Source organism: Brachycentrus maculatus, unplaced genomic scaffold (genome assembly GCF_059751285.1).
Source record: "Brachycentrus maculatus isolate JH-2025_06_01 unplaced genomic scaffold, ASM5975128v1 h1tg002333l, whole genome shotgun sequence".
Taxonomy (NCBI): Eukaryota; Metazoa; Arthropoda; class Insecta; order Trichoptera; family Brachycentridae; genus Brachycentrus; species Brachycentrus maculatus.
The window spans coordinates 147-13,582 of record NW_028282821.1 but is presented as its reverse complement, the minus strand read 5'-3'; the positions used below and the strand labels follow the sequence as shown (position 1 = coordinate 13,582).

General features: G+C 38.6%; 1 protein-coding gene across 1 annotated transcript; it reads right to left on the bottom strand.

Moving 5' to 3' along the window:
- Window positions 1–1,813: 1,813 nt before the first annotated feature.
- LOC148298231 (WD repeat-containing protein AAC3-like) lies at window positions 1,814–2,320 on the bottom strand. The gene has a single exon (XM_088277026.1). It carries the CDS (start codon window positions 2,318–2,320, stop codon window positions 1,814–1,816), a length of 507 nt encoding a protein of 168 aa, XP_088133152.1.
- Window positions 2,321–13,436: the final 11,116 nt, after the last annotated feature.

Here is a 13,436-nt window from a genome sequence, read left to right as displayed (position 1 = left end):
GAGTTAGAGGAAGCTAATTCGGACTAGATATTTTTTGGTGTTGGCTGCCCCTTCAATTGCGTTGAATATATATTTTATTGCCCTTGGGACAATTCCTTTTAGATCTTCATTATCCGCATCGCCTTCCATAGTGTGTGTTTTTCCTGTTCCTGTCTGTCCATATGCGAAAATAGTGCCATTATAGCCTTCTAAAACACTCTCAATAATGGGTAGAGCAGTATCTTCAAAAACCGCTGATTGTTTGCAGTTCGGCCCAAATGTTGAATCGAATGTAAAATCTCTAGCAGGGCTGCTGTTGGCTTTTTATGGGTTTGGATGTTCGACTGTGATTTGCCTTTGAGCCTCATCCACTTTTACAACAAGCTTATGCTCTTTTTGATCTCTCTATTTTGCATTTGGAGGTCGACACCGGACCACAACCTTCACAGTTTAAGTCCTTCCCTGCACTTTCGGCATTAAATTTAAATTATGTTTCTGAAGCTAAGCAACATATAATCATACATTTTAAATATAAGTTACAATCATTCAAATCGATAATGCGACAAATCATTTTAATCGATCGAATATTTTGCATTTGCTTTGGTTATCTTTTTGTATTTGTTCATTTGCTTATAATGGCATCTTGGGCTTTAAACCATTCTTTTACAAAAGGAGGTAAGCCTCTTTTGCTGTTTCGACGCAACTGAAGACAATTTTCTCTTAATTGACAGTTTGGATAGAAATTCGAAAGTTGGCCAAAATTTCCATAAGGTTCTCAAGGTTTGGAGGGCTTTCAATAAGTATGGTTCTTCTTAGGATTTCATCATGGGTGACTTATGTGCGTAATTTAGCAGATAAACTTTCTTTCTGCTTTCTTAAATTACTCTATTTATCCAAAGCACTAACTGCCTTATAAATTCTTTTTCGAATTTACACTTTTTTATCTGCCCAATGGTTATGCGTTTTACTCTCAGAGCCATGTGACCCATAATTATTTTTATCTTTCGGTTATGAATCTTTCTGTTGCGCATTGTTACTATTTTGTTGTTGTTTTATATCGACTTGCTTCTTGACATCTCCAAAGGCCTTCAGGAACAACTTCGCATTCATTTGAATAAAGAGCCAAGTTACATTATAAATAATCTGATAATATAATGTAATATAGTATGATATGATCATAAAATTAATGTGATTTTAGTAAGATGCGCCAAAACAGCAAGTCTGCAATGATAAGAAAGCATAATTATGTTTAAATTGTTTGGTTTTGGAGTAATGCAACTAAGACTGTTACAACGGGTACTATAAATATACTATTACAGATACTCATACTGCTATGATTACGATGAGTGCTAAGAGTAAATCAAAATGAAAATACTTTGATATTTTCTTCATTTTTATCAACCAAGCTTTTCTTTTTATCATCTTAGTCGATTACCGCCAGGATCTGCTTTGTCGGATGCCACTCAAAGTGCTATTGAAAGGGAGAACACTTTAGCTTGAAACTGCGGCCCCCCTTTTTCACGTTGAAGAAATCAATGAATGCCTCATCGGAACTCGCAGCTAAGTAATCCCCATTAAAACTGAACCCAACTTTCTTATACGGAGAGTCCGAACTTGAATAACTGCGGCTACATAACACTTCGGGAAGAGTGTGAATCTCAACCATGGAATCATCTGAACAGGTTGCCAAGTATGAATTATTGGAGTCAATTGCGATTGAGTTTATTTTGGCGGGATGACAAGAAATAGGCTCATGAACAAGTTCAAGTTCTTCGCTATAGATTGTGATCGCGCCTGAGCCGCTGTCGAGCCCTGCACAGAAGAGGAGCGAGCATTAGGCATTCCAAACCATGTCAGCAATATCAGACTGAGCTTCCACAGTCTTGAGTGCAAGGTTGGGGCCTGTGCCTTCCCTCATGTCGTAGATGGTGATTAAATTGTCCTTGGTGAGAAGAGTGTACTTCATGTTGCTCTGCCAGAGAACATTGGTGAAATCTTCTTTGATTTTCTTCTCGCTTTTGATGCACTTGGACATATTCTGGCGAATATCCCAGAACTTGAGATAGTCTCTGCTCATGGAGGCAAGCATGCTGTTGTCATAGAATTTCATTTGGTCGATCAAAGAGTCATGGCCTTTGACCTTCTGCGTTTTCTCCAAGCCTGCAAACTCGTCGAAATACCACAGCCTAATATAGTTTTCGGCTGTTGCAAGATACTTACCCTCTTTGTTCCATGCGAGAGAAGTGGGCATTCTCTTATGTCCTGCAGCTGTCACTTCTTTATAGTTAGAGAACATCTGCAGATCCTTCGAGTTGAGACCTTCGTTATTTGTCAATCGCATGAGATTATGATGCTTCACCTAATTTATAAATTGATAGCATCAATATTTTACGTATTATTGTTTATTATATTATTATGATCGTAATTATTTACATTATATTGTATCAGGAAGATGTTTACAAATTCACTGCATAAGCCATCAATAGTACTAAGCATTACAGGAACTCTATTACGATTGTAACATTAAAGGATTGCACAGCATTTATGTATATGTAAGGATGTTTAAATATATACTCAATTGCAAGAATACAATGATTATGATTATCCTTACGCATTATACAAATGCACCTTTGATCTTTATACATTATATTATCAAATGAAAGCTTTAATCTTTGCGACAATGATCCTCTTGACGATTGCTCTCGAGGATACGAATAGGTAATGTGGACCGACTTGCGCAGTCTGTTAGATTAATGCCGAGTAAGTCTATCAATGTTTCCAGTGTTCTCCAGGATACTCCCTTAATACTACTTATCTTTGCAACAAATGCATGATGGGCTGCTCACAATGCCTATCAAAGGAACAATGTTCGGTTTGTGAGCCCAATTACATTCTCGCTGCTGAAATTTGCATAAGTTGTCCCGAATACTGCTCCAACTGCGAGTACATTGGCCCGAAGATACAGAAACCAATTACTCCTGAACAACTGGCCAGGAATGTCAGTTGTCTCTCCTGTTGGGCTGGCTTTTATTCGATCAAGAACACAAATAACAACTCCATAATAACTTGTGAGCCATGCATCCCAGCATGCCTATACTGCAGCAACAATAGTGTCTGCAACCAATGTGCATATGGCTTCGGTTACAACCCTATTCTGAATACTTGCTATTCATGCGAATGGAACTGTCAAACTTGCAACTCTACGGGTTGCACGAGCTGTCAAATTGGTTACCATCTGAATATCACTGTAGGATCTTGCATTTCGTGTAGTTAGAGATGTCTGGAGTGTAGAGATGATGGGTCATGCATTGTCTGTGAACTCACATACTATTTTTCAGACGACAGCAATACCTGTGAGCAATGCTCCAGCCCCTGCTTGAGATGCCAAAATGCTGAGATTTGTCATTAATGCCCGATACAGTATTACCTTACTGCAGGTCAATCTTGCGAGCAATGCCTTGAAGGATGCGAACTCTGCAAGCAATAAAACTAATGCTACCAATGTTCCAAGGGCTACTTTTTAGAAGAATCAGAGAAATATGATGAATCAGGGTGTTTGAAATGCTCCAAGGGATGCTCATCGTGCAGTGCCTTAAATATTTGTTTCGAATGCGCAAACTCATACTATTTGCAGCAAGGATAGTGCCAACCTTGCCAAAACCCTTGCACCTTATGCTCGTATACTCCTCATGAAAGTGGTCAGAGTGCTTCGAATCTAACCTGCTATTCCTGCATTTCATAAGAATATATCCCAATCAACGGCCAATGTCTGCTTTGCTACAATCTCTAGAAATACATGAATTGCCAAACATGCTCAGAAGTGTATGGCTGCCTGAGTTGTCTGCCTGGGTATGAGTACGTGGGCAATGGCTGTCAACTCGAACAGAGCATGAGTGTGGTTTATATTGTATTAATCTCGATTGCAGTTGTGATAGGTTTAGCAGCTACAGGGTTCGCAATTTGGGCATGTTGGAAAAGCAGAAGTGGATACGGTGCCGCAGGTTAGAATCTGGATGAAGGAGGAGTAAAAGCAAGCTATTATGAATTCACTTGATATTTCTGCATTGCGTATGTTTATTATAAGTTCAATTTGGCAATGGTTTATTCTAGACTAATCCTGCACTTCATATATAAACTCACAAATGCAGCACATCCATAAATAAACACATCACGCCATAAATACAACACATTAGGCATCCATAAATACAACACATTAGGCATCCATAAATCCAACATATAATGCATCTCGTTTACTCAATCAAACACACTCGAATAAGAAACAAACAAAACAACAGAAAACCACGCAAGCCCTGAAAATTATTTAATGCTGATTTAGTGAGCCAAATTCACATATTATACACGAGTTAATAAAATAATACGCTAACCAAAGGTTAACATAAAAGAAGAGCAGCAAACTTGCATGATTCTTCAAGATTTAAACGCAGAGGATAATTAGCGAGAGGGGAAGACAAGTCGGAAAATGTATGTTCATCGCCAGATATTTGAAAAGTATAAGCAAATGATACTCTCTACTGACTCACCACATACCGGCAAGGAGCGATCCCTGAAGAAAGTGTTGCCTTTGAAGGAACTTATCCAAGAGAAGTAAAGTATCATTGCTGATTTGGATCATATTGATGGAAATAACGATGACTAATTTGAATATTTTTAGGAGCTTGCTTACTACCAGTAGCGATACATCGAGCTCATTGAGTTTCTCAAAAAGGCAGGGGAGGAGATTACTGATACGCAAAAGATCGAACTGATCAAAAGAAACTTCACCAAAGATTTCAGGATGTCTGAAGGCATCTACAACATCGATGATCCAATCACCAAGAGGAGAACCGATATAAAAAATGGAAATTAAAACTAGATTTAAGTCGAGTCAAGTAGCCTAAGTTCCGCAAACCCCAAGAACAAAGCCTTAAACTCCGTCTAAAAACTTAAAACCATAAATCCAGACCTCATATATTCCTCCATCCGAGAAAATGGCCTCACAAAGCCAATATTCGATTTCTTCGAAAGGAAAGAAAGATAAAGGAACACAAATGTTGGCTTCAAGCAAGTGTTAAATTCCTTGGAGACCTACAACTCCGAAACCAAGAATAAAGCCTCAAGTCGAGTCGTAAATAGATCATTCAAAAAAACAAACCATATAAAAAACACATAAATTTCAAGACTGAAAAACCCTTCGACCACAATATAAATATAAAAATTGCTGCAGGAGAATAAGCGGCTGCATGATCGACTTGAAAGTAAGGCTAAATAAGAGGACTAACTTAATTAGTTTGAAAAGAATGTTCTGAGGGAAGAGAGATAACGATGTATGAATAGAATTTAAATGCTTGAGGAAGAGATTGAGGACTTGTAAAGAAAAAACTATAGGCTTCAAGAAATTTAAAGAGAAAAAGAACGATCTCAAAATCAAAATCCAAGTCTTGTATTTAATAATACTTATTCGGATCATTCATACTCGCCTTATAGTTTGCCAACGAGACATAATGACTTGGCAAAAATCTCGGATAAGAACTTACATAATATAGGAAGACTAAAAACCGACGATCGGAATGTTTAAGGCCCCAATTCATTGCAATAGTCAGAGGAAAAGTTCTTCGATATGCTCTCCGATATCCCTCCCATATAAAAGAAAGAAAAGTCATTCGAGGACAGCAACTCCCACTCTGAAGTAATGCGAAAAGGGCTTTCTCACAACTAATCGAATGATTTCATCTTGCAAAGCTTGCTCAGCCCAGCGAAAGTTGAAAGGCATCAGAAAAGGCAGAACAACCCGAATTTTAGTGTAAACTCAATAGAAAACGGGAGTCGATTTGAATAGTTTTCAATTGCGAGCACAGCCTACAATAACAGCTCACTCTTCTTAAACGCCTCGAAGAACTTCGTTGCCATAGATTCGCAAACTTCAGCCCGAAATAAAGTGGCCTTCTTCAAAAAATCCTTAGTAATCGCTAAAGACGAAGAATATGAAATCGCATATAAAAGATCGCAGTTAGACCCCTCCTTAAATAAGATCAGACTTATATTTTACGTTCATAACAAGACGGCTGGCTGCCCCCACATAGATATCGACTACGACTATGAAATCACACATTACAAAGTGTCCATCAGCGAATAGTTAAGAAGCGTAGACCCATTTTCACAGGGCCGGTAAGTTATTGAAATTTCATTAGAGCCCAACTGTCAAGATCTCAACAGCGTCATCGATGTTCATTTTAAAATTGGACAACGAACCTATGATCTGTGGGTGCCGTCGTGTTTCATGTAGTTTCTACCTGCAGACGGATTTACACAAAGCGAGAAATCTGACAACTATACAAACATGATAGTGCAACCAGATCGACAATTTATAAACTATGAGTGCACTTCAAAATTGTTACCATTGTCAAAAAAGATAAATCTAAAGAGTGATGAGCATCAGGCTTGTGTGATTGGAAAATCGAAGTTTGGGGAGCATTTGATCACATTCAATTGGTGGCAGAAGTAACTGACAATCGAGACCAGTCCGAAGATACTCGATTATGTGGGGTTCATCTTGCATCACTTCAAATGATAAAAGAACTCAATTTATTTTTGAAATTAGCATTATTTGACAGTCGGATGTTTGTGGTATTTTGGGGGTGTTAGTGACAGTTTGATTATAAGTAACTTGAATAAAATAAAATACAATAAAATAAATACAAAAAATAAATACAATACAATAAATACAATAAAATAAATACAATAAAATAAATACAATACAATAAATACAATACAATAAATACAATAAAATAAATACAATAAAATAAATACAATACAATAAATACAATAAAATAAATACAATACAATAAATACAATACAATAAAATGAATTGAATTAAAAACAAGCACATCGTAAACAAAGTGAGAATAAAGACCTAAACTTTAATTCATGACTAATGTAGTTATATGGTCATTATTTTTATACAAAAACATATCTATATATTTTCGCTTATGCAGTTTGCTCATGTATTCGGTTTATTCTACTGCGCTCTATTAAACAATATTCTTCCATTAATTCCATTTATTTTAATCGAAATGAACTAAAGTGGTAGCTATGCCAGCAGTGGCTATAGTAGTGTGATTCATGAGAAGCCTTCTTCTCCCCTCGCTTAAAGCACCAGATACCAAAGTTCAGGCAATCAGTATCGAGTTCAAAGCTACTAGCGGTCAGAAAAGCCACCCCAGTCATCATCATAGAATGTGAAACGGCATAAAATGACGGCTGGGGATCAGTATCGCTGTATTTTTGGACAAATCAGCAAGATAACTGAGGATAACCCAATTGCTTTCGTAAAGCCAAATTTAGAATAAATTGTGGCCATCACCTTTCAGCAATTCGCTCAGAATCCAATCCAGCTACTCTCGCCCCCACCTATCTTGCTCCCAGTCCAGCCAGTTGAGCCATAGGTTGAGCTATTGGTTGAGCCATTGGTTGAGCCACCTCTCCAATAGCCAATCCAATCACCATTTGCACTACTTATGCAAGCACCTCCTCCCCCCCAATAGCCAATCCAACAACCAATCCAGTAATAATCAAAAGAACAAGAAAGCTTGTAATTGTCGGAAGTAAAGCAATAAACAACCAAGGAATAATAAATACAAGAGAATCTAAAATAAATTAATGAGGAATAAATAATTAGAGAAAGCGCAGTAAAGAAGTAAAAGAAACCCGCGTCGATTAAGAAACCTCTGAACACATCATCCAAACCAAAATAATCTAAAAAAGTCATCCCTTCTCCAGCTTTGAAGAAGAAGGAATCTGAAAAAGGAATGTCTGTTTTACAAAAAAATCCCAGCATTGCTAACTTGGGGCCAGATCTCTCCGCGTTGAACTAATCCGAGAATCCCAAAATTAAAAAGAGATAAGGAATGCCTGGATCCAAGAAGAAATTAAGTGTGACTAAAATTTCTGATAAACCTGCAGACTCAAAAAAGAAACCAAGCAGCAGAAACATCGAGGCGGACAAAAAGACCTTAAATTCTTCCTTGAAACCCAAACAAAGCAGCAGAAATATATAAGCAGACAAAAAACCCTTAAATCCTCCCTTGAAGCCCAAACAGAGCAGCAGAAATATATAAGCAGAAAAAAAACCCTTAAATCCTCCCTTGAAGCCCAAACAGAGCAGCAGAAATATATAAGCAGACAAAAAGCCTTTGAATCCTCCCTTGAAACCCAAACAAAGCAGCAGAAACATAGAAGCAGACAAAAGGCCGGCGAGCATAAAAAAAATAGAAGGAGGCCATTTGGTCCCAAAAAAGCACTCAATCATAGGAAAAAAGCCAGACGTAATTAAATCAGGAGAAGGCATCGAAATGAAAGTCCCGAAGTCACCAGAATTGCTGAAGAAAAAAGGCACTCCAAAATGATACTAACTCTTAACATTATCTACTTTTATTAATTGAGTAATTCCTGCGAATAAATATAGTTGATAGCATCACTCTTATTCCACTAGTCTTTTATAGGGCCCGTCATTATTCTTGTTGGATAGTTCCTCAGAGTGAATAGAGTTGAGCATCCTCGGTGGGTGGTCGTGGATTGAACGTGTGATCTTGCGATCTGTTTGGTTCAGCATTTGTTTCTTCAGATTATCGCGACGGATGACGACGAATGTAACAACAAAGAGCAACAAATAGACCTAAACTCATCTATGATTGTTACAATGGAGACGATGAGCATTGAAAGCCTGGTGGATTTCTCATCTTCAATGTGGAACTCATAGAAGTTCTTCTGAGCATCGAATATCAGGAAGTTTAAGCCCTATACACAATATGACTCATTGCTTACAAAATAGAGGAAGCCGACAATGGAAATTATGTTGCATCCGTATAGACAGCAGCTCATTCTGATGCAGGTTAGTAATAGATATTATATTGATTATTGTTAGAAAACTATGAATCTAAATAAGTGTTGGCTGAATGAGGCTGTCTGTTGAGGTGGGTTATCAAAATGAAGGCATATAGAAATGAATAGGATTCTACTTTTACTACATTAAACTGTACTATATAGCCATGCGGTGCGATGCTAGACTATAACAATACTGCACTCTTAATATTAATTGATATCAATGATAAGATTATCTGAATGAATAAACCAAACGAGAGTGGAGTGATATAATAATATAGTCAGATCAACGCAGAACTCACTTGAATATTCTCTTGGCTCCCCTCGAGTTGATCCTCGGCATAACCTTTGCCTCCTCCTGCGATTAGGTGTTGAATTTTCTGGTCTGATCGAAGGCTGCCTCGTTGACGCCTGCATTATATTACTAATTCCGAGAAAAAATGAGACTATTCTTTGACTTTTTGACATCTTCCAAAATGCTCTCGTCCATGTCGTGGACATCCATGAGTTCGAGCATTTGTTGATTTTTCGAGGGATATTCAGTCTTGGGGAGCTTTGCTGGGATTCGCAGTGCTTTGGAAGATTATTGAGAGAGGCAGCTTTGGATTTCTATTTTGAGGCTCTTTATTATCTGGTTTTTCAATTCGAGCTACCTCTCAAGGTCCTCAATCATACTATCTTTTTTGTTGGCTTCCTGTTGGAAATTAGATGTGATGAAACTCTTCGCCATGTATGACTTCCGGCACTCCTCTCCAGTTTTGTTGTTATTGCTACTGCCGAATGCTGTGAGGTTGAAGTTATACGACGGGACTCTATGCACCCCGAAATTGCTCGTGCTCGCCAAAGCACTAAATTTAGAAGATGTGGGGTCTTGGGAATGCCCTTTGAGGAGGGTGGTGTGACCGAGCCGGCTTTGCGCCATACTTTGAGTATAGATATTGCTGTTGCTAATTTGCGATTGCTTGATTGCCTACTTGGCAGATAGCACGTAGCTGATCGAATGATGGAACTTCTCCCAAATATGCTGCAACAGAGCCAAGCCAGAATTGCTGCCGATAGCCTCAATACTAAAGTACTCGTTGGGCTTAATTTAATTCCTGCCGAAATAGTTCTCCATGATAGAATTGGCAACCTGGTCAGTATTGGGGTTAGTTTCGGAGTACCTGCTGACATACTCGATCAAGATAGCGTTAATGTTCTGTGAGGAGATCTTGTTGAGTTTGAGGTAGTTTTTACTATTGAAGAACATGCTCAAATTCCTCTTGAAGTGATGCTGTTTGATTTCCTCAACCAATATCCTATTGTTGAAGCAAAACTCCACAATTTCGAGTTAATCCATAAGCACTTACTTCTCTAAGATTTACTTAATGATGTTGTCTTTGTAGTCGTTGATTTATAGGTAGTGTATGATTTTGTAGAGTTCTTCCAGTTACTTTATGGAATGAGCACGGAGCTACTCGCCGTAGAGAGATCGCAGTATTTTGATGAGAGATTTCTCAGGCAGCGAGGAAAGGTTAACTGAAGAGCTATCCATATCCACTCGATCAAAAAATTCAGAATCGATGGAGAGATAGCTGAGAGACAGATTGAGAGTCTGATTCGAACAGACAATTTCTATATTGGAGTAGGGGTCATTGTTAAAGGTTTAAAGTAGCTTCAAATTCTTCTTATGGTTTACGGTGATCATCTGAGTGGAGTATTGCAAGGCGATGCGAGTAATTGGGGATTAGGCCGTATTTGCAGATATAACTATTATAGTGTGTTTTGAGTTTGCGATATTTAAACTGAATATCTATCTTATATATCGGCATATGTTTATTATATATATACTAATTAGTGTTGGATTTGTTGAAGGTGGCACTTTTATTATTTGTTTTGGGCACTGCCTCTTCTTCGATTGTTTATTGTTTGTTTTTGTTGTTTGTCATCAACATAAACCGATAGCCTGATCCATAAAATAGAATAGTAGATAGAATAGTAGATAGAATAGATAGAATAGATAGGTATGACTAATTGATTGATTATTAGATATCACTTAACATCGAAACTCTCGATGATGTTCTTAATGCGGGAGTTGATGCGATCGTTGAGCTAGCTGATTCTCTTCAATTTCTACATTGTGTCAACACTCTAGTTATTGTTTATATTCCAGGAATTTGTAGTATTGAAGCTACTCTCCTGAGGCTTGGTCAAGGCATTTATGTACTACTCTTTGCAATTGCTATTACCATTAACATTGCCATCGCCAGTGCTACTATTGAAATTATGGATGGGCACACTGCCATGAGGATTTATAGATGCTCTGATAATTTATGTTGATCGATATTTGCTATAAGATTCGTTGAGGCCCATTGTCTCCTTTCTGCATTCATATTTGTTTTAGTAAGTTCGCGTAGCTCCGCTTTCGCCATTAGCATTATTCATGCTCTTGGCTGTTGTGCTAGCAATCGCACCTACTCTCTCCCTCTCCCTATGGTTGCGAATACTGCTGTACTCTTCCTCATTGGTGTTTGTGCTATAGGTCTTCGAGTGGCTCATTGGCATCCTTTGGTCTCTTGCTTTCAGTATGCTACTGCCTTTGCTGATGCTACTATTTGCATCTTATTTGCAGATGATACTCTATCTTTTGTTGATGATGTTTTATTTGTTGCTTATGCTTTATCTGTTTATGTTTTATCTGTTACTGGCTCTCTATATTCCTCGATTTCTGTACATATCTCTATCTCTATCTATGTCTATGTCTATATCTGTGACCCTCTCTCTATCTGTGGCCCTCTCTCTGTCGGTGTCTGTGCATCTCGCCACTGCTGGATGGGCCCTCCTTTCCTTGATTTAATAATCGTACTTTCCTTGTCCTTCGCGCATGACATTGCTGCTAGAGCCTTCTACATTGAAGCTGTGATACTGATAGCTATTTTCCAATTAGCGCCCAGTCCGAACAATCGCATTCCTGTTCTGCGCCCCTGGTGTCCCAATTGTCCCTATCTCCCCCATTGCCCCTATCGCTCCAATAGATTGCCTAGTTCTAGTGATGGAGGCCCTCTCCCGACAGTTAATATTGCTGTCCTTATTCTTATTGCTAAGCTGGTAGTCAGCATCACCGAGAGCGGGCTGATATTTCTTCCGGTACTCCTGCAAAATCGAATGAGTCTAGTTCTCGCTCCTGTTCATATTCTGATTGGCATTTGTGCTAGCAATCTGGTACAACTGTTCAGTCATTGGCTTATGACTGCTATGGGTGCTATGGGTGCTATGGGCGCTATGGGTGCTATGGGTATTGCTCAGATTGTTATGAGTGTTGTATGCAGCCATTGGAGTACCTTTGCGATAGTTCTCATCGATGTTGAATTATGTCAATGGCTTCCGACTGTGACTGTCAGCAATGCTGCCGATGCTGCTCTTGCGATTGGATGCATGCTTCGATTTGTATTAGACTTCGATGGCACCATAATTGTCCTTATTTACCTGGTGGCTGTGTTTGTCGATGCTCATGCTCGGCTTGCTCGTAGTGACTGCCCCACTCTGGCGTAGGTTGTGTATCGGGGTATTAGCAATATATTGATTAGTGTTGGCGTGCGCATTGTGGAGTGAGGGTGGGACAGGCAACTTACCCACACAGTCTTGTAGTTTCCTGAGAAGCTCATCCTCGCGACTGATGCTATTCTCTTGCAAATGCATTTGCTGCATATATATTTCTGTTAGATATAGTTATAAATTGTCATGCGATAATGCTGGTGGCTATTGTAATAGGGTTTATTAATAGTATACGCATAGTCTAGATGTAGTGTAAATATAAAATACATATAGTAGTACCACTCATTGCATCATTATAGCAATTGTTTGTTATCCTTATCCTCCCTCCCATCAGTCGTCTTCGAAACAAAATCTATCACAGACCCATTGCTCATAGTTTTCCCTGATTTTGGTCCATGAATTGGCATAGGAGTATTTCTTGAATTTTTATTTTTGGGGTAGGTAATTGTCTTAGTTTTTGATGCCCTTGAGCAGAATGAAGCCTCCTCGAAGGTAGCCCTTGATTTTCCAGCCATTGCTGCAGACCTATGGGAATTAGTAGCTGATCTCTTGTTTGAGAGTATCGTGCTTGGACTTATTTTTGTATTTCTTCAGCTGCACGAAATAGCTCTTCAGAAATTACTATTTCTTATCCAGGATTTTATCTAACTCAGTTGGTTTCGCCTTTTTAGCCTGTATAAATGTGCTGCGACTCCTTCTTTCAATACAATTACTCTGCCCAAAGCCATTAAAATTCATACCCGTAGCTTTGAACTGCAAATAATCCGAAATCGTGATCGAATTGGTAGGACTCAACAGAGGTGTAACTCTGGGCCGCAGATTGTTCATCAGTTCTCTCTCTTCCTCGCTACGCACAGTGATATATAAGTTATTATTGACGGATTTGCTCTTATTCTTGAGTTGTCGTTGTATGCGATTGTATATGTACTGATTCGATTCTCTGTCCTTAAAGTTTATAGACTCGAGCTGTGGATGTTCGGGGATATCACTAAGTTTGTTTTTTATCATCGGTGATAGTTTTTTATGGCGATGTGACATATTTGCTG